This window comes from Mastacembelus armatus, chromosome 24 (genome assembly GCF_900324485.2).
Source record: "Mastacembelus armatus chromosome 24, fMasArm1.2, whole genome shotgun sequence".
Taxonomy (NCBI): Eukaryota; Metazoa; Chordata; class Actinopteri; order Synbranchiformes; family Mastacembelidae; genus Mastacembelus; species Mastacembelus armatus.
The window spans coordinates 19,115,313-19,136,688 of record NC_046656.1 but is presented as its reverse complement, the minus strand read 5'-3'; the positions used below and the strand labels follow the sequence as shown (position 1 = coordinate 19,136,688).

General features: G+C 42.6%; 1 protein-coding gene across 1 annotated transcript in view; it reads right to left on the bottom strand.

The window, feature by feature from the left end:
• Positions 1–562: 562 nt before the first annotated feature.
• The window catches only part of foxo3b (forkhead box O3b), a 38,130-nt gene continuing 17,316 nt past the window's right edge, over positions 563–21,376 (bottom strand). The window contains exons 3-4 of the mRNA XM_026318298.2: positions 4,485–5,962; positions 563–3,816 (exon numbers count right to left, since the gene is read on the bottom strand). Of these exons, the coding sequence (XP_026174083.1) occupies positions 4,514–5,962 (1,449 nt within the window). The 3' untranslated portion in view covers positions 563–3,816; positions 4,485–4,513. The remainder of the gene's footprint in view (positions 3,817–4,484; positions 5,963–21,376) is intronic.

Below are 21,376 nucleotides of genomic sequence, written 5' to 3'. Positions count from 1 at the left end.
CTGGACAGGGTCTGTGTTAATATTTGGCATGAATACCTGAGGGAGATTTTAGACATGCAACTAAAGACTTTGTAGACCATTCCCCCTCTCCCCTTCCATTAATGTTTCGCAACAACCAAGTAAAAGTACCCAGCCCAGTGTCAGGTATCAGAGGACTGCTGCATGTCTGCTCTCATTTAATGCAGCTTTATGCAAAACAAACATTGTGCAAGAGGACTCCAAGGAACTTGAGAGGAACAGGGAGTCATTTTGCTGTTTAGATCCCTCCAGCCTGACGTGAGAAAGAGATTTATCTTCTGGAGGGAGGTTAAATTTGTTCATGCAGAAGCGTTCAGAGACAAACACTGTTTTGAAAAACAGTTGGCAAATTAATTTGTGAATTAAAAGCACATGTAAGGCAGGCGAAGGCTGTAACATTTTCCTTGCCGGGCTGAAAATTCCTCTCCAGTGATATGAGCTGTCAACAACAACCCTGTGCTTCCACAGCGCTTGTTGAAATGCATGTAATTCTCATACTTTCACATTTTTTCAATAGCAAAATGACTTACTACAGGGACAGAGAAAGGGTGTGGAGCCTCACCAAGCTTTATTTACATGCGCACCATTTCTTATACAAACTAGATTACAATTCAAAATGGAATACACAGGAAAATACCCACTAACATCAAGATTAATAAAGGGCAACAGTCAGAGGACGTATGGATGGGAGCTGGCCTGGATGGATGGAAAAGATTAAAGAGTACATAACAAAAAGGAAACATCCAAGAGGTGATTAAGGTGTCTAGTGGTATGTCTTCTAGTTTTTTTTTTTTTTTTGCTTTTCTCAGCTTTAAATTTGCACATGTTGTGCTGCAGGTGTGTGTGTGTGTGTTGGGCTTGAGAAGAAATAATCTGTGCCTGAACGAAGCAGTAACATTGAGTGGCTGTGTGGAAGGTCTGAGTGTATGACTGAGTGTAAACTATCTCCCCCAAAAGCCAAACTCTCCTGTGACTGAGATCTCCTTTGCAGTTAATCAGGGATCAGTAACCTCTCTTTCAACAGGAGGCATTACAATGTTCCCTGACATCACGTTGTCAGTCTTCTTGACAAGGCGAGCAAAGTAATATTTAGTCCAGTCGGTGGAGATAACTTCTTAGCAGTTATGGTGATGGCTCAGCATGCCAAAATAAATGTGATGCTGATTTTAACTTAACAAACTGTAGGAAATTCCACCTCACTGTTTTGATGATGCTTAGATCATATCAAAACAACAACCAGCTGCTCACTGAGAGTGCTGGGATGTGAGCCTGCTGTACTCCACATGGAATAAAACAAGTGTAAAGCTGAGGAGCCTCCATTAGGGAGGCTTTTTCCCCGTCTACGACAATTTACACACACTCGTAATAATAAACCCATTATGTGGGAGGATGGTGCAAATGCTGCTCTGTAAGCCCTGATTTTAAAACTAGAAACAGAGTGCGTGTTTGAGTGGCACAGACACAGCATTCCTCTCTATATTACAATTTCTGTCAAGGGACGGCACCGTTGGAGGGTATACAGCTAGGTCATGCACTAAACCTCAGATGATTCTAGTCACCCATGCTCACACACTCCTCTGCCTTCGCCTTAAAGTGACATACACACATCTGTACACTATTATACATGGTGGGGCATACACTTCATGTCACTACCCCAGACAGAGAAGGGGTACCAGGGTCTCCAGATGCTACAACAATGGTGCTTTCCACCATTTTCAAAATCTGGTTCAATAATGAGTTCGCTGGTAACAGTGTTCGCTCCTACCCGGCGCATAACTTTGTTCATTATTTCTTCAGCTTTACCTTCAGAGGTACACAAAATCCAAGGGTCAAGTACTACATGAGTATATAAAGACATACAGCGAGTATATATGCATTTCACACAATTCATAATGCATAAATACATACATGCATACAGTCGGCTGTGCTGTATGCACCGTGAGGGATAGTGAGGGATTACACATCCTTGTGAGATAAATTCAACAGAAATAAACTCCATGGATAAACACACACACGGACTCATACACACATTAACATACTCAGAAGATACAGGAAGTCATTTGCAGGAGCACCAGGCGTGTCCATGAGGGGATGTGTCACAAGTCCAACAAGAAGAGAAAAAGCTATGACAGCAAAACCAAAAATAACAGACCTTGCAAAGTCTTAATCCTGACATTTGTCTTTCTTCCACCTCTTCATCTTGACGGTTGTTCACAGGTTACAAGTTTACAAACACAAAGTGTTACTGTTTCTATTAAGAAATGTTAAAATACCATTAAAATGTGACTTGATGTTACTTAAACGGGAAGCCTCCCTTTCCCCCCTGAGTGATTCTATATATGCATAACAAGCCCCACAAGCTCAAGAAAACAGCAGAGCTTAACACAGATCCCTGGTATCATTTTTTCTATCTATGTGTGTGTAACATATATGTGTATGTGCATGTGTGTGCTGTGATTTGGCTGCCAGCATATCCTACTGTTTGTTTCAAGTAATTTGGCAATATACAGAGATAGCTTATTGTTTTACTCGAGAAACAAATGGCTTCTAGAGGAATGAGCCTAAAACCCTGCCTCCAACTCCATCCCAGCCCCTGCCGTCTACAGGTTTAACCACGCCGTGCTACAAGTGGCTGCAGCTTTGGGCTTCTGCAAGTTGTGGGTACAAACAGAAGAAAAAACGCAAGAAACAAAATGCACGGCTTGCTCTCAGGACAGGATTCAACACTGTTTACATAGCACCTGTTATGGTGTGGAAATGTTCACAACCCTAGGACACAGGTATCATTTTGGCTACATCATGTGCTGTGATAAACAACCTCAACAGAACTCACCAGAAGCTAAGAAAACTAAGACAGACAAGATCGTTCCTCCTCCTTCCCGAACTTTCCACTGCCCTGCGCTGTACAAATATTCATGACAGAGATTTTCTTTCTCTAGTCTTTTTTTACAGTTAGATATACACAAAAGATAAAACATAGTTTGTAGTATGCAGCTAAGTGTGATAAAACCCTCAGTATGTTGCAGTTAATTTATATTCAAGCAGTTTATAAAAGCCAAACTGGAAGTGCATGTCATTAAAATTATATTTTTTTTAACTTCAAAGGGTTTTAAAGTTTTGCAAACTGTAGCAAGGTGTCGGTTTTTCTGTATGTCTATGCATATACTGTATGCACTCAGTAAGATAATCCATTTCATCTGTTCATCATTTCATCAATACATCAGTTCTTTTTGTACAAACATGTATGATTCAGAAACAATTATAATAAAACAGAAAATCAAAGACTGAAACAAAACAATCACTGAACATTTAAAATCACTACATGAGAACACAGGGAATTCCAAGAAGCCCCATGATCAGATTTACATCGCATCACTTCTTGATTTTTTCACTTTACACTTTTTCTTTCATTTTTTTGTCTTCAATGGGAACTTCAACTTCTTCAACTCTCCTTCCAGCGTTACTTGATATTTAGTCCTTGTATTTCACCTGAAATCCCTTCTGATAAGCAGTGTGTCTTTGAAATCAACAGACTGGGTGACAAAGGAAAATTGCATAATTCTGTTGTGTTTTTTTGACATAGTTTTCTTTTGTTGTTTCACAGGAGGCTTTGAGGGCTGAAGTGCAGCATTGCCAGAGTCTGTTGTTTCATGGTTCACCAGTGTGGGGAGTGAAGGTAAAGCTCTTGAGAGGAAGTCTTCTGTAAACACAGGGTTTTGTACTTTAGGTTGTGCTGATGGCAGGTTTGGCAAAAAGGATGTTGTGTGTTCATCTTTTCTTGCACTGCACAGTTCAGACCTGGAGAGAAAAAGCACATGACATGATCATGTCTGAGTATGCATAAAAGCAAATATTTTAAAAATAAATAAACTAAACTAAAAACAACTGTATATGAGCAGTATAGGAACAAAACAGGACCAATCCACAGTAAATACAGTTTTTTGATAAGGGCTTTCTTGGCACGTCTTGATAACACAAATTACATTCTGTTAGCTTTTAAATGAGGCCCAGGAAAGACAGACTATTATTAAAAACAAAGCAAAAACTATTAAAAACGAGAAGCTTGTTAAGCAAGCAAACTTTGGTCTGGTTTAGGAGACAGCGGACAGCAACAACAGTATTGACTCTGATTATTGTTTAGCATTGCATCTGTTATTATGAGGTCTGTGCCTGTTTATAACACCAGTAACCCTGCAGCACAGAAAATGTGGTAGTAATGTGGTTAATGCACTGTAGGACATATACAGTTTTAACAGGGGATATAGTTGAACCCTTCTGTTAATGCACACATACTGTAATAGGAGCACTAGCATTGCATCTTTCTTCAGTATTGGCTGATACACTGAGTTATGGTGTCAGAATCAGTGTTTGAAAACATCAGGTTGGTACATCTCTGGTTTCATCATCTAAATATATTCATCTTTGCCACATGGTTTAGCTATACAGACATGCTCGAACACACATACCTGCTCGGCTTCTTCTTGGCATGAACCTCTCAGCCAGGTACCCAGCTTTGAGAAGTCTGCTTGGTGCTCGTGAAGTTGCCAACTCCATTCATGTTGGTCAGAGAGTCAAAGTTAAAGTCCAGGCCATCTGCATCCATCAGGTCATTCCTGATGATGGAGTCCATGTCACACTCCAGGCTGCCGTTGAATATGTCCAAGTCCAGATCTGTCGGGAAGCGATCCTGACAGATGCCTCCAGTGCTGCTAACTGTGCCATTCAGGAAGATTGAGGTGTCGATCTGCATGGAAGAAGACCCATTCCCTCCCAAGGGTGAGAGCAGGAGATGCTGCTTGGCATTAGCCAGAGTGTTGGCATCGTTGGCTAGGTTCAGGCCTCCATTTAAAGACCTCAGGGAGTTCTGGTTGTGGTTGTTACTAGGCAGCATCTCCCCTTGGCTGCCTTGAAGTCCTCCAGTTGTCCCAAAGGTCATTACAGGGTCATTGCGGAGCATGAGGCCACGGCGCGAGTTCTGGGAAATGACGGCAGCGGCGCTGGCCTGTGACATCAGTGGGTCAGACTGGGTCATCATGACATCACTGTGGCTGTGGTTGTCAGAGTTGAGAAGTTCTTGCAGTGTCTGGCTGCCAAAATGAGACATGCTGATGCTGGAGAAGGAGGTCTGCTTGTTCTCCTGGATGGTCTGCATGGGGGACGGACGCAGTGATGAGCTCGTCGTGTGAGGGCCAAAGATGGAGTTACTGTAATCATTACCTCCACCATTAGAAGAAGAGCTGGAGGATGGAGAGGAGGTGGAGGAAGGCGAGCCTAGCCCGTTGGGTTTGGACCCAAAACTAAACCCTGAGGAACTATTTGGGGCAGTCTGACTGGAAGTGGTTGGCACCAGGTTGATGTTATCCAGCAGCTCCTCCATCAGGTCATCTGTGAGTCCATCATTCAGATTCATTGTACCTGTCAGGTCTGCCAGGCGGGGTAGCTCAGCTGGCAAGGCCTTCCCATTGGTCATGGTGTGACCGGGAGACAGTGCTCTGCCAGGACTGGAATAGAACATAGGTGAGAGAGGGGGCTCGTCATCGGGCACTTCATCTAGTTCGGGGTTGGCCAGAATGGGCGAGAGGCGACCGCTCAGAGTGCTGGCATTGGAGTTAGTGCGGGAGCGGAAGTCTGTCCAGGCATCCAGCTCTTCGCTGCTGCGTGACGTTGGGCTTCCAGGCCATTTGGACAGACCTGAAGGACTGTCTCCACCACCTTCACCAGCTGCAGCTGCTGCGGCCTGCAGGGCAGCCTTCTTCTTGGCAGCCCGGCCACGGGCAGACTTGGTGTACTTGTTGCTGTTGTCCATGGAGACTGCCCGGCGCCGAGGGACCTTGCCACCCTTTCCTCCCTCAGGGTTTATCATCCACCAGGAACTCTTCCCTGTTCCCTCGTTCTGGACGCGGATGAAACGGCTGTGGAGGGAAAGGTTGTGCCGGATGGAGTTCTGTAAGACAAGGCAGACGCAGAAGCGTTTACAGTCAGTGATGTGTGCAAAACAATCAAACAAACCAGAAAATAGGTTTAACAATGACTGTGATCAGTATTGATCTGTTGTATTGTTGTGCTTTCTTTTACCAATACAAGATTCAGTGAATACCTCTCATTAAATGCAACAACACTGACTCATAAACCACCCACTATCACTGATTCTGCAGAATGTAAACAGTCGCTCTTGTTGACTAGACACACAAACACAGCAAAAAGCCTATTGTTTCAATTGTTCATCCACTAAATATAGACATTAACACAATAATGTGAAGCAACACTTAGCACTGATGTCTGCATTTGTCACCACTGTGTTTGTCTCGTAAGTGTAAAAGAGAAAAGACAGTGGTCTATAATCAAACGTCTCCTCCATTATGAATGACACATACAAAGAGCCCCTGTGTTGCGTAAGGAGCACATTCTGTATCAGGTCATGTGTGTTTTTGCATACTTGTGTGTGAGTCTTGGCTAGTGTGTACTGATCAACGCTGAGATCCTTCCTTGTGTGAGCCGAAGAGGCTCATTGTGAGGGAGCTGGTGCACATGACAGCCTCTGCTAATGAGTTGTATTCACAGAGATGTACTGCATGTACACATTAAAGGTCAGAACTGTGATATAACAGCATTGTCGAATCACTTGCTCCATTCCCAGCTTTGTTTACATACATACTTATCAGATGAACCGTTTTTTTTTGTATAATCATACTGAAGCAGTTTTACATCCAATCCTGGTAACAGTGAATGCGACTTTTTCAACTTCTCTCACGTATTCAGTCCAACTAATAACCAAAGTGCTAAACAAACAACAAGAAGGTGTTGAAAGTGCACAGGCCCATTTTAAGGATGTGACTGAACCCACAGGGATTTCAGTTTGATGTCACAGAGTTGGGTTATGTTTAAACCACAAGAAAAGAAACAAAAGCTAGACAGTCAAATTAGTGTTTTAGCGCATTTAAAAAGGATGTCTAGTAATTTTTATTGTTTGCAATATATAAAAGAGTCACATGTTTAAAATGCAGAGATAACAGTTCAGCTCAGTCACTGCTTGTTTTCATGTTAAATGAAGGATTGTGTGTTGTAAACTCTGGCTTTACACTTAAAAACTGTGAAATTCTGACTTCACTTGATCTGTAAATTACACCCATGCAATGTCCATCTGGACAGCCCCCATTCACATACACAGCCACACAAACAAGCAGCCATCTGGTTACTCACCAAGGCATCATTTCATGGTTATTATATCACACAAATACACTCGGTGATATTCTCAAATACTAATTCAATGAAAATGTTAATAAAAGTGCATTTGAAGCAAACCATTAAATTCATTATCATTAGTAATCAGTATGTTGCTAAGACATTGTGTCCAGCATTTATTCCATTTCCTTCCATGTGCTCCACAACCCACTGAAGACCTTGTTGAATTCATTTTTTGCCTCATTCTCCTTCTCTTTCCATACGCCCTCCCTCTTCCGCAGTTTTTGTTGTTTCACAAACACATAGTTCTTATGGGCCCTGAGGGATTCTGGGGCTATGCTATATCCTCCCATATAAACAACCCAACCACCATCCCCCCCCCCCCCCCCCCCCCCCTGTTTTCCTCCTATGTATATTTTTACTCCATAAAACAGAGCAGATTTCTGGGTTTGAACCCAAACCCAGCCAAAATATTCTTGTTTTTGTGGGAATCACAATATTGTTTTCCATGAAGCAGTCCCATCTTTCCTGGGCAACAGTTTACAGGCCATTTAATCTGGATTGTTATTCTGGTCAGAAGTAGTTCAGTGTGGGAGTAGAAAGAACAGGCTTAAATTACATTTCTAAATGGTACATTGGCAGAGTAAGAAAGTTTGATCTCTAGGGCCAAACTGAACCTATGAGAGTGTGTAACCATTTATGTTTGTGGTAGTTTTATCTAAATACCCCGTTTTGTATTTGTAGCCTCTTACGTGTTTAACAACTGTAGATGCACAAGTTGTTTCTGCAAGACGGGCTGATTTTTGTGACTGATAGTGTGCAATAGCAAATCCATAAAGAGGTAGCATGTAATCATGAACGGTGTGTGTATATGAACGCCCCATTTCCAAGTGTGTGTGTGTTTCTGTGTGTGTGTGTGTGTGGGTGTGGGTGTGTGTATTCTGTGCAATGAGGTAAGATGAGAAGAGATACCAGGGAGACGAATGTTTATCCTCTGCCAAGATCTCTTGGGGCATGACGTAATGCTGCTTTATTACAGAACATTTTACAAATACAAACACACACGCACACACACACACACACACACACACACAAGCTAAATGTTTCCAGCTGCCAGGGAGATGTAAATAGTGGCAGAAGATAGACTTTATCAAGAAAAAGAGAGCCTCTGGAGGCATGAATGAGAGCAGAATGAATGGAATGTGAGCCTCCTTCTCCAGCTGCGGTAAACATTTACCTGCCAGCACCTGACACTTCATCAATCCTTCTCCTTCGCTTCATCCTACACCCTTTTTATCACTGCAGTCCCCTCTCTCCCTCCTCCAACAAAGTCACATGTTTAATGTTTCTCTTTAACTTGCTGCTGCTCATATTCTTCAAACGTCAGCTGAGGTATTTCTAACTCGATGCGATGGTGCAATAATAAAAGGAAACGAGACATCTGCCCCCGAAGAATGGACGGTGATAAAAAATGGATGGATGAGAAAAATGTGAATGAATCAAATTGGGAAGATTTAAAAACTTGTATTAGTGTATATAGTAGAAAACACATCACCGTGCTAATTATCCCTCTCACTGTTGATCATTTAAATATTTTCAAGAAGCTTTGAGCATCAGAAAGAAAATTAAATTCTCCTCCATTGTTTTGTTTTCTCTCCATGGCAGACAGTAAGGGGAAAATATGTCTTTTTGATTTTAGTGGCCTGACCTTTTAGCCATTTATGTTTTGATATTTTCTCTGCTCCAGGTTTCATGAACTGCAGACTCTCAGTCTCTCCTGCAGACCACAGCATCTCATTTCTGGCCTCCATGATTCTTACTGTAGTTAATGACACAGCCAACCAGATTATTTAACTTCCCTGGAGTTTCATATACTATAAAATATCCTCTATGCTTTAAGTCTGAATAAACAATTCTTTTGTATTATGGGGCCTGTTCCAGAAAGCAGGTTTAACAAAGTCTGAATGTTAAATCTGATTATGCTCTAGATCAGGATTGGCAACAGGTTAATGAAGAGCAGAGCTGCCATTTTAATCCAGTGGAGCTGGAAATATTAACGTGTGAACAGTTAATGCACATTAAAAACAGCAGGAGCAGTGAAACAGTGGAAAGAATCAATATGTTAACACTTATTCAGTGTAACCAACTCATTCATTATTTAGCCGACATGAATTTCCTTGATGAAAGATAAAGTGCTGGAACTTTACTGTTTGTTATATTTGTTATACAGGGGCCAGGTGCTGATGGCAGCAGGAGATGGAAATATAGATCAATGAAATAAGATATCAGGCAGCCACCAGTCCAGAGCAGAAGAATCAAGCACACAAAGAAACAATGAAACTAGGTTTATCATTGTCACACATCGTCTGTGGCATATCTGTCCATCCTTGGACAGAGATCTCTCCTCTGTTCCTCTTCCTGAGGTTTCTGACACTCTTTTGTCAATAAATTTTTGTGAGAGGAGGCATCGTAACATGTACGCTGTAAATCAAACCTGACTTAACTTCACTGATGTAATTTAACTTATAGTCTGACACAGTAATCACCTAAGGATTGTGGTGGATTATAGTTGTGTCTAGGTCCTGTTTCCTTTGGAGTTTGTTGAAGTAAAGCTCCCAGTGAGCAGGTTCGGTTCTCAGGCTGTGTGCCGTACCTGGCCCTCCCAGCTCAGGCCTGACAGACTCAGTTTTCACTTAACCCACTTTCTGGACTACACCCCTGATATTTGCTGAATGCATGGCCCTATTTGGGTTTGTGTGTGTACATGGCACATTGCTGTGTGAGTGGGATACTGAATGCTTACTACCGTAGCTCCTCTCGGGTATTCCCAACGCCCATTAATAAAAACAGCTCACTGAGACAGCAGCTCTGATTCATAACTCCTACTGTGCACCCATGAGAGCTAAAGAACACACATTCACACACATACATACACTACTACAGCTTGCAGCAACAACTTTCTGAGGGGGAATGATGCCGTTGACACTGCCTGGCTAATTTTTGGGAATTTAAAAATTTTGTTTTTGGACTTCTCTTGAACTTATTTTCTTCGAGTATTTTACCTCAGAGACTTTAATCTACACATCTGAGCTTTGTCTCACAATATAGACATCATGTTAATGAGCTAAATCTGGGCTCACCCTTGTTTTTATCCCCTTTAAGGACCAGTTGACATTTTGGGAAATATAGTTATTATATGCCGAGAGTAAATGAAATGAAGCTGCTGCAGTTAGCTTAGCTTAGCATAAGGATTGGGAATGGGGAAACCTCAAACAGCAAGGCTTTTTTATAGATTAATCTAATGAAATATAATATACTCATTACGAGCTTTACATGTGCTTTTACCAGGACCTTTTTTCACACTGAGCCATGTTAATTTGATGCTTCCTATAGCTTCATCAGAAATCTCCAGCATTGAACCACCGCACTATCATAGTAATGTGAAAAGTTAGCCATCAGTTTGCTTCAACGCCAACTTCTAGAGGAGACACTTAGCTTAGTAGCTTTTTGAATTATTTTATTAGAAAATGTATAATTTGTAACTGATTGGATTATAGCGTGTGTCAGTTCAATGTCTTATACTTAAACAATTAACTTTTTCAATCTCACTGTTGAGCTGAATCTATCCATCTGATCATTATCTATGCCTGCTTATTCCTATTTAGGGTCTATCTCTTCTCTTAATTTGTTGATATTTTGTGATATTAAAAACTACAAATTTGCTGTTGGTCTAGATAACACAGGGTAATCACAGCGGTTATCCAAGTTCACAGGGTTAAATTTGGGAAGCTGGTTAACTCAAAGTAGCCTGAAACAGTTGCGTGTGTGTGTGTGTGTGTGTGCGCACAACAGCTGCAGCCATAGCTCAAGAACACAGAGGCCTTTTTGTCCCTCAGTAACATGTGGGAACAATTAATCACTGTCAGCAACCACGCTAGGAATCTCTTTCTGTCCTTTCTCTCATCACTCTGATTTTTGAAAGGTGTGTAGGTGGGAAGTCATTTTTGCATAAAATTGTAAGGAGGCACCTAAAGGAGATTTTAAAGTGTACGGTGAAGGAATTAGATCAGTTCACCTTGGATACAGTTTGTAAATGTATAGAAATCAAGACCCCTTGAGGTCATTAAGAAGCATATCCCTCTGATTGGTGGAGACTATTGCATGAATGTTTTCTAATTGGTTGGCGCTGCTAGTTTCAGCAGTGCTCATTGGTGGAGTGAAAGTGCTTTGCGTAGCCAGGCAGTGCAGAGAAACCAGTGTCTATGCAGTGTTGCAAGTGTATTTCATCACCCAGCTACAGCACATATCTGTGCTCAAATGTATGAACTGGGTCAGTTTCTCTCTCCCTGGCTCCTGTACTCAGCGTGAGCCTGAGAGAAACACTTTCCTGGTCTGCCCAATCCCAAATCACCTTGGGGTAAGAAAATACAGCAAAAACACACACACAGAGCTCTGTATGAGTAGTGTTCTGGTCAGATGATTACACTGTCATGGAGTCAGGACACAGCACTGAGTCAAAGGTCAGAGGGCTTTGAGATTACAGCTCTTGCATCACACCTGAGCACCCCCTCCCTCCCTCTTTACCCCTGTGGCTGCTGTTGTGGACAAACTCTGTGACCTGAGCTTCACACCTCAGGTTTACTTAACCATCCATTGACATTTCACTTATGTAAATCAGCATTAATCTGAGTCTAATGTCAACAGTCAAGTGGACAACAAAAATAAAATCTGTGAGAGCGATATATTAATTTACACTGCCTTTCTCCAAAAGACTAAATAAATAATAAAGACATAAAATTATTTAATAATGATAATTTTTCAATATTTCCTAATAATATTAATTTGTACATAATAATAATAATAATACATGCAACTATTTGTACGTTGAAATACCAGTTTATAAAGATATGAGAATAAATACACACTTTCACACCATATTCTCATAAATGTATATATAAATCAAACATGCAGAAATGATCTGTGTCTGTGTTTTGCTGAGTTGAGCAGTGGAAGTTCAGCAAGGTGCAGGTGCAGAGAACACATATAAGGTGATTTCTAAATAAAAAGCCTGGCTGCTCTGTGGTTATTTATACTGTGACCCTACAGAAACACACTCACAAAACCACCCACACATTTGGTCCAGGTTCCAGCGGCCCTGAGCTCTGGACCGCAGACAGAACATTCCATTCTCTTCAATCATATGTGCGTTTCCTGGCCAGCGGCTGGATTGCTGTCCCAGCTTGTGTGTGTTTAGGTTGTATTTATGTGTGTGTGTGCGTGTGAGTACACTGGACATGAATCTGGAGCTCGCAGAAGTTTGTCCAGTTACACCTCATTCTGCTTATATTTCTGCTCTTTGTCCCCATCTGCCCATGTTTTCGTGAATAGACAGAGGAAAATTATTTGTGTCTTATATCTGATAATACCTTAAGATATGGTTTGAACAACATGTTCTTCTGTGAGTTAAATACAGTTTAAGCAAACACACACATGCACAGTCGTGGTTTCCAGCAGTTGTTAAATAATAAAAAAAGCCTGATCCTGTCTTCATGGAGACTTTACTACTGAAAAGTCAATCTGCCGTTCTCTCCCTCCCTCTCTCTCTCTCTCTCTTTCTGTCTTCCCTATCTGTTTTCCCCGCCCTCCCTTCTCTCTTTGCCTGGATCCAAGGTGTTCTCTGTTGTGTAAGGCCACATGTTCAAAAAACTCCTTATTTACTCTTTTATTTCCTCCAATCACTTTGTCTGAGCTGGGGGAGTTGGCCGATACCGTCCCATCTCAAAGAGCCAATCAGTGCGGGCTGGTGCAAGGGCATGGTTCGTCACGTTAGTCACCCTAGCGAGGCTTCACTGGGTCACTGTGTTTTGATCTGTGCTCAACAGTCACCTCAGTTTTTAATGGCGCATGTGGCCAATGGTCATGGTGGGAAGTCACACGCACATGAACACACAGACTCAGAATCAGTGGTAGGAAAAGCACAAAGCAGCTGAGGAAATTCATTATTAGATAGTCTCATGATTTGGATCCTGAAAAGACAAACAAACCAACAAAAATCTAATCTCTCTCATCAAAAATCCCCAAAACAAAAACCTATGAAATCAAAAGATGTAGGTTCGCAGGGACTGTTTATTACATCTCAGTACGGGATGAGTACGCTCTGGACTGGGATGACACAGGACAACCCTGCTGGGCTTTATCAGCCCGAGTTCCAGGACATGGCGTCCTTAAGCTTTAGAGCAACTGCGCCTGCCAAGAACACACGCACACAAGCACACTGACAAGAGAAACATCTCAGCGGACACAAAGACAACTTATTCAGACAGAAGGGGGAACAGGCTTGCAAGAGAGCAGCAGCAAGTAAAAACAACATTGCAAAATCTCTATCATCCCATAATATATATGTGTTTAATGCCTAACCTTACTTACATCATGGATAAATATTAACTTTAACTGCTTTTCAAATGCCCACTTAACCTGTCAAACTCGTTCGATCTGTTATGAAATAAAAAATACACTCTATAAGACACTACAGTCAATAAATAAATACAACCAGTGCAACATGCTACTAATATATGTGCATTTAAAATAATGTATCTGCTGTGTGAAGTGACTGTTGTTTGGGTTTGTGTGTGGGGCCGGGCTGACGTGCTGTGGTGATTTGCAGCCTGCCCTTTTTAAGAACTTGAACTATTTCAACATCTGACATCTAAAAATAGAGAGGAACCAGAGGGCAAGTCTGGTAGTGATGATTATCGTATTTGTCCTGGAGTATGAGCGCACTGATGACAGACGCACTCTAATACACACAAAAACACACACACAGACAGCAGTGTGGTGGAGCATAAAGTGCAGTACATTTGTGTTCAGAGAGAAGGGTAAAGAGACAGGAGAGACCAGCCAACAAATGATCCCACTGCTATGCATTGCAGAGCTTTTCTGTGTGAACAGGTGACTAATGAGACCTTCAAACTTCACAAGTGTGTGTGTGTGTGTGTGTGTGTGTGTGTGTGTGTGTGTGTGTGCGTGCGTGCGTGCGTGCGTGCGTGTGTGTGCGTGTGTGTGTGTGTGAGAGAGGGAGAGGGAGATAGAGATCGAGAGGCATGGAGGGAGGCTGAGGCCGACAGAGCTAGATAAGGAGTAGATGGTAAAGACGAAAAGAAAGAGGGCACCCTCAGTATTTAGACCAGCAGGGTGTCTAGATGATTAATTACATCTGTGTGATACAAGCAGTGCAGAGGGGTGGAGGAAGAGAGGGAGAAGAGGGGGAAGGGCAGAATCATTCATAATTATCAGGAAGGGGAATGTTGCTATTCCTGTGGGAAGATATGCTCGGAGTGACAAGGAATACGCTGGGGGAATGAGCCCTGCTATCTACACCTCAACCCTCAGTCCTATTCCAAGGGCAATGGAGTAGAGGGGTGGGAGGATTTATTTTTGGCATTCAGTGTTTGACAGTAAAAGTCCTTCTCATTTTTTGTGCGGACAATGGCAGGGGAAGCAGATTGCTTCGTTTTCATTCACTGTCCAAAAAGCTTGGGAATCACTGTCTTGCATAATTGCTATGGCCACCAACGTGCAGAACTGCATGCTGCCCAGGGTGCATGGAGATCGGTGTTAATATTAGGCATGATGTCAGGGTTAATGACTGCTGACTGGGAATTAAATCCAGTAAAATGTTTTTCAAGTTATGTAATACAATGTGACGGCATCCTGCAGGACACAGCTCCATGCAGTGCACAAAAACAACTCCCTCACAAATCTAACATGGGTCAGCAAGCAGAGCCAACTCTTTTCTCCACCTGTTGAAGTCTTCATTGATTTGTGCATGGGTCCCCCCCCACCCCGGGTTTGCTCCATTCAAAACACTTTGCACCGGTGTAAAGGTGAGCCTATACTCACATGATCCAAAAGACACACACACAACTTTGCCACTGACTTTCCCTGTGCATTTCAGTATCTCCACAAATCATCTATCATCACACTTGTAGTGTGTGTGTGTGTGTGTGTGTGTGTGTGTGTGTGTGTGTGTGTGTGTGTGTGCGTGCTGTCTCTTTGATCCAGTGTTTCCACAACACAGCCTGCTTAATGCCTCAGGGCTGAATACGGGTCACGCCCATGGGACTTAGTTTGGGTTAAAGAAGCGTCGACTCATTTTCTATCTGTTGACGTACGCGGTTTAATAACCTCTGAAACCTTCAATTAACTCAACTGAAGGTGAGCTATGATCTCACTGAGACAGATTATGGCGATAATAGCATTACACATAATCATGTTGACTAACTAAACAGTAGGCTGCAAATCCAGTTTGAGCTCAATTGTTTGGAACCAGCAATGTGCTGTTTCTTATTTGTAGGTGTGAATTCATGCATATGTGAGTTCTGAGTTTTGGTGCAGCAGTGGAGTTCACATCTGGTCTGGATTAGTGTCGGGGCCCTGCTGGTGTTCACAGGGCTCTTAACTCTAATGGTGCTAAAAACATACAGTACACACTGACACACACATACTGAAAGCACACCACAGGCCAGTGATTTTTACCATATGTTGTGCCATGACACACACTTAAAAGCATAATTCTGGTTTATTACAACATGGGTTTTATTTTCTTAGTTTTCATTCCTTCATGTAATAACAACATCGTACTCGATGAGTTGATTATTGGAACACTGTGTCATTGAAAGACATCTGACATGGCAAGAAACAGGCGAATCATAAAGCTTTACTCAAACTGTTCACCGTAAACATCCATCTCAGTTTACACAGACTTCCTAGATCAACTTTGACCTGCTGTCGTTGTCAATTGAGGAATTATTAGCAACATTTCCAGTCCACTCTTCTGTTTTATCTACAAATAAAGGGGCTTAGATAGTCCAGCTAAACTTTACAATCTGTCCAGCTTCCCAGTGGCCTAAATTTCTGTCCTGTCAGAAGTTATATCATCAGTTTCACCATATTTATAGGTCTCAACAGCAATTACCCTGCTGAGTACAATTTTAACTGATAAGAGTCTCTCAGGGGAGACGTTCATAGTGCTGCTCTGAGTTGTTGCAACAAATAAAAAACGAGCACTACAGTGCAATCGCTCTGTAGTGCTCCTCTCTTATCTCCACACAGCTGACCAATCACAGTGTGAAGTATCTTTGTTTAAATGGTGATTGTCAGGTTTGGAAAGTTACAGAAAAGGTTGGACACAGCTCCTCCACCATTTATACCAGTTTAACCCCAGAGGCTGCTGGTTTAATGCTGCACTAGAATCAGCCTGTTTGTCTCTGACTCAGTCTTTATAGGTCAGTTTAACTTGTTGGACCTGATCTGCAAAGCACCTCTGCACTTGAGTGTTTTAATTTGATCATACATGCATTTGTGCGTGTATTTAAAAACCTCCACCTCTTCCTCCTCCTCTTTCTCCAGCTGCTCAGCTGGAGTGTAGGAGGAAGAGAGCTGACAGGCCTGGAAGTGCTGACTTCAGCAGAGAAGGAGGCGCACACACACACACACACACACACACACACAGTATATCTCTGTCCTGATTCTGTATTTGATCTGCATTTTTTAGCACTCAGGGCGAGATCCTAACTTTGCAAGGCACACACCCAATAGCTCACATAGATACACACACACACACACACACACACACACACACACACTTACTGTTAAAACACACACCTTGGAGAGTTTTCTCCCAGCAACAGCGAGTCACTTCCTCAGCCCCCTTAACCTCTGCCCCACCAAGGACCCACATGACTTCCTGCTTCTCAACTAAAGGAAACAAAGCTGCAGTTTGCTTTTATTTGCTGCTCTTGTTCTTCTGTCTTGGTCAGTTTGATCATTTCTGCATGTGAAGTTCATGGTTTAGGTCAGAGCAGGTGTGATTTCACCAAAAAGCACCAAAGACAAGCCTCAGTAACAGTGTTTTCTGCTGAGAGAGCTACAGTCCCAGACATCAGGCCTGTGATTCGGGTCTGAGTAACTGAAAATACGCCTACAGAATTATTACTGCAATTCAAGAAACATTTTCTCCCGTCTCTCCGTACACTCTCACCTCCCTGTGCTGTTTGGCCCTCCCCTCTCTTCTCTTATTGTTGCCACATTGATCTCACTTGGCGAGCTGATAAAAGAACAGGATCCTTTGAAATCCTTCTGTCTAAAGCAACCCTATTGTTCTCTGACCACATAACCAGACCACTGTATGTGTGTGTGTGTGTGTGTGTGTGTGTGTGTGTGTGTGTGTGTGTGTGTGTGTGTGTGTGTGTGTGTGTGTGTGTTTGTGCCCAGTATGATTATGACATGTGCATCACTGGGGCAAACGTGAGCTCCAAAGCTTTTGTTTATACAGGTCCACTTGCGTATATGGAGCATGTTTGAGCTAAGCTTATTATTCATTGCCAAATGAGATAATGATGACATAGTCATAGTGCCAAATTTGACTCTGCTGTGTCAGTTTAAATCTGCACGTTCTCCTCGACTTAAATTAGCCATTGTTGTATGCGTCTGTGTTTTTTCCTGTTTCTGTCTTATTGTGCTCACAGTCCGAATGCAAACTGAAGTTCATATCATGTGCCTTTTCTGCACAGTTTGGACATTTCTTCATACCAGAAACTTAAAAACTGTATTCACAGTCAGAGTATTGAACGAATAATTAAATCTCAGTCTCCTGAATTAAATGAAGCAGTTAATGACTTCAAACTAAACCCTGAATTCATCTGTGCGTGCGGTTGTTAGCGATAGGACGTGACCTCTGAACAGACTTTAAACCACAGACGTAGGAGGCTGCGCTGAGCAGCACATAACAGCAGCCCACTTATCTTATGCATCTTGGTTGCTTTTCTACTTTACTTTCTCTCTCTTCTTATGGCACTTTTTTGATTATTTACTGCAGAACCCCCACACACTGTCAGCCCCCTTCGCCTGCCCCTTTTGTTAAACCTGCTTGGTCTACAGCAAAAGTGTAGTAGTTGTCATCTGTAGAGATTATTTACCAAAGAAAAAACATAGCAAGAAGGTGACAAAGGTCCCTGTAGCAACTGTGCTGCCAGGATACTCGGTAGTTATGCTGTTCTTTTATGGCATTTAGTTTTTATTAAAAACTACATGCTGGAGAGTGACATGAAGTGTGGGGGAGAGAGAGGACGTGCTGACTGCAATGAGTTTTCAAATATGCATCTTTGTCCAAAGGGACCCACCACTTCTCATTCGCCCACTCATCAGCTTTCATTTTCTGCAGAATGTTCAACCAAAGAAGTTTTCACCACCTGCACACCAAGCTGTTTCTTTCATGCAACAGGCATGAAGCGAGTTAAACTCATTATTTATCTTCATATTAGTATTATAATTAGTGTTCAGTTATTCTTTTTGTGTCACCCGTTAAAATCCAAACACCACGCACCTCCTTTTTGTTCTCGCCACTTGAAGTGAACTTCAACGCCATAGAGACACTGCTGGAATTTCATTAGCAGAGTCCAAGAAGGCTGTATATTCTTATCAGGTCTTAGTATTTATTTTGGGCTCAAGGGTGATGTGAACTTAAATGCCTCTGTGCTATAAGGGGCTTATTCGAGGGTATGAGTGTGGGCATTTGGGCCCTGGGGTAGAGGAGGTTCAGCTGGGACACAATAATCCCCGCTCTGCCTTCCTTCATCTTTCTTTTTGTTTGGGCATTTACAGCTTAGTGCTCCACTTCATGCATGACAATAAACACACACACTGGCCACTGTTCACAGGTTGTATTGAGTTACACCCACTAACATGTTGAGGATACACACACCCACAGGTGAACAGTAGAGTGGCCCCTCCACGTCAAGTCGCCCGTCCATGTCGAGCTCTTACCCTCGAACCTCATATGACCTTCCCATGTAGCGTGTGAATAAGCACATGTCTGTGTGTGAACCGACGTTTCTTTTGTGACCTTTTACAGGTTAAACTGGGAGGGATAGACAGACAGAAGAGTGTAGCCAGGGCCTGATCTCGATAATCTGCTGTACAGACTCGTGAATGAGTCTCAATCATCTGGTGTAAGCCCTCCTCCAATTCATCACTAGTCTACTTTCCCATTATTTGTCTGTCCTCTCCCTTACAGCTCCCCCTTTTGTGGTTATTTTTCCTCCTATTCTGTCCTTTTCTCCACTTGTTCTGAGGTTCTCTCAGTGGCCGTTTCTGTATTTTTCTGTCATCTCCCACTCTTTTATCTCCGTCTCTGAAAGGTTCTTTCTAAGTCAACTCTCTGCACAAAAGCTGCATGGTGGCACTGGCTGGCTGCAGGCCAGCGCTCTCTGGCTCTTTCTCCCTCGCTGTGTTGGTGAGCAGTAGTCACTCAATCTGCCCCCCCCCCCCCACAACTCTCTGCTTTTTGTTTTTCCTCCTCCACTTTCTTCTCTCCAAGGAGGCAGAGTGGGTAGAAAGTGTGTGAGATATCGAATGCTCAAATGCTCGCTTTCACACACATATGCACACTGTGAGGCGAGAGCGGCGCTATAGGGCTCAGTGCTTCTGAAAGGGGTGTGTCTTCTAATCTTTTGGAGCTTGTGTGCGAAGGCCTTGTAAACTGGATGTGAAAAAAAAGGGAAGAAGAAAGGACGGAAAAAAACGAGGGAGAAAGAAAGCGCTGACAGACTTTTCAGACGGGCTGGCTCAACACTGCTGCTTCCACATACTACTGAAAACAAAGAACGGCTTGCTAATGAATGCCAATCACGCAACAAGTTCAATAGTGAAGGTAGCAAGAAGTAAAATGAAGAAAGAGGCTGGAAGGTGTAATGATGAGGAGACACACTAATCATGGAATAAGTGAAATGACTGTAGTCTGTCCAAGTCATATGGTTTCAGGTGCAAAGTGTGCCCAGTCAGAGCAAAATCCAACTGTGACTTCTAGTCCTCTGACCTCTGCGCTAACCTCGACCCAGTTACCATTTGTGTAGCACGTGCAGTCAGCAGCCGCTGGCCTCAAGCTGACTGAAATAACCAGAGGAAAAGGGAAGTTGTGGCATTACTTTAGTTGGTCGATCTGTCGCTCACTTGTCTAGTCACGAGATCAAGGAGGAAGAAGAAGCTGTAGCTGTGTCCTTATGTTGAAACATAAAAAGCTCCGGTTTCTATAACTTTACGATGCTTGTGGATAATAATACATACACACATTTTCTGTGACATTTCTGTTGTGTATTGTGCACATGTATGATGCATCATTTTCACTCAAAGTCTTCCTTTTGCTTAGATTTCACACTTTGTACTAGAAATTACATGGGTTGTGTGTGTGTTTATTGCTGGTGCTATATATTGCCCTTGCTATATCTTCTATACCTCTGAGGACCAAAGAAGACATTTTGAAAAATACTTGTATTTGTTTTCTCATCTGAAAAAGGTGGACCTAGAATATCTTTAACTAATCTTAGCATAAAGACAGGACACGTTAAAAGGTGACCATCACCTTTAAATCTCACTATTTAACAAGCTGCTGTATATCTCATTTATTTAATACATGAAACACTGAGCCACAAATGCTGTGCAGATAAAACAGATATGGTTCAGTGAACGTCAGAAGTATTGGCTACAGCACAGGCAGGCTGTTTCCTCTTATTTCCTGTCTTTATGCTAAGCTAAGCGGACTGGCTGCTGGCTCCAACTTTAGACATGAGCGATATAAATCTTCACATCTCAGTGTCTGCAAGAAAGTGAATAAGCATATTTCCACAAACGTTGAACTAATCCTTATATGGATGGCACACAGCAGAGACTAGTGTGTATTTAATAAGGGTCTGGGTAAACATGATCATGTAGATGTGACTGTCTTTCCTGGTATGCTTTTGTGTCAGTTGATGATGTTACTGGACCAACCAGTTTCGGACTTCTCGATCGCAGCAATGCAGACTGTACATTCCTTCGTCTGCATGATCAGACTCTGACTAAGCTTGTCCACTGTGTGCGAGGGTGTATGCATTTACATCTTTTGTTGTTTGTAGTTTGCTTTTCCCAGAGTGCCCTGGAGTAAAAAGCCTGTTGTCCGTCTGCTCCGTCTGGTGTGTGTTCCACGCTAAGTGGGACAGAGGCTGGCTGAGTAAAGGGGTAAAATCAGGCTAAGGTCACCCACTGTATGTGTGTGTGCATGGCTGTGGGTGGGTGGGGACGAGTTGCCTAAATCCGTCATAATAAGTTCAAAGCTAGGGCAGAGAGAGAGGAAGACAGAGAC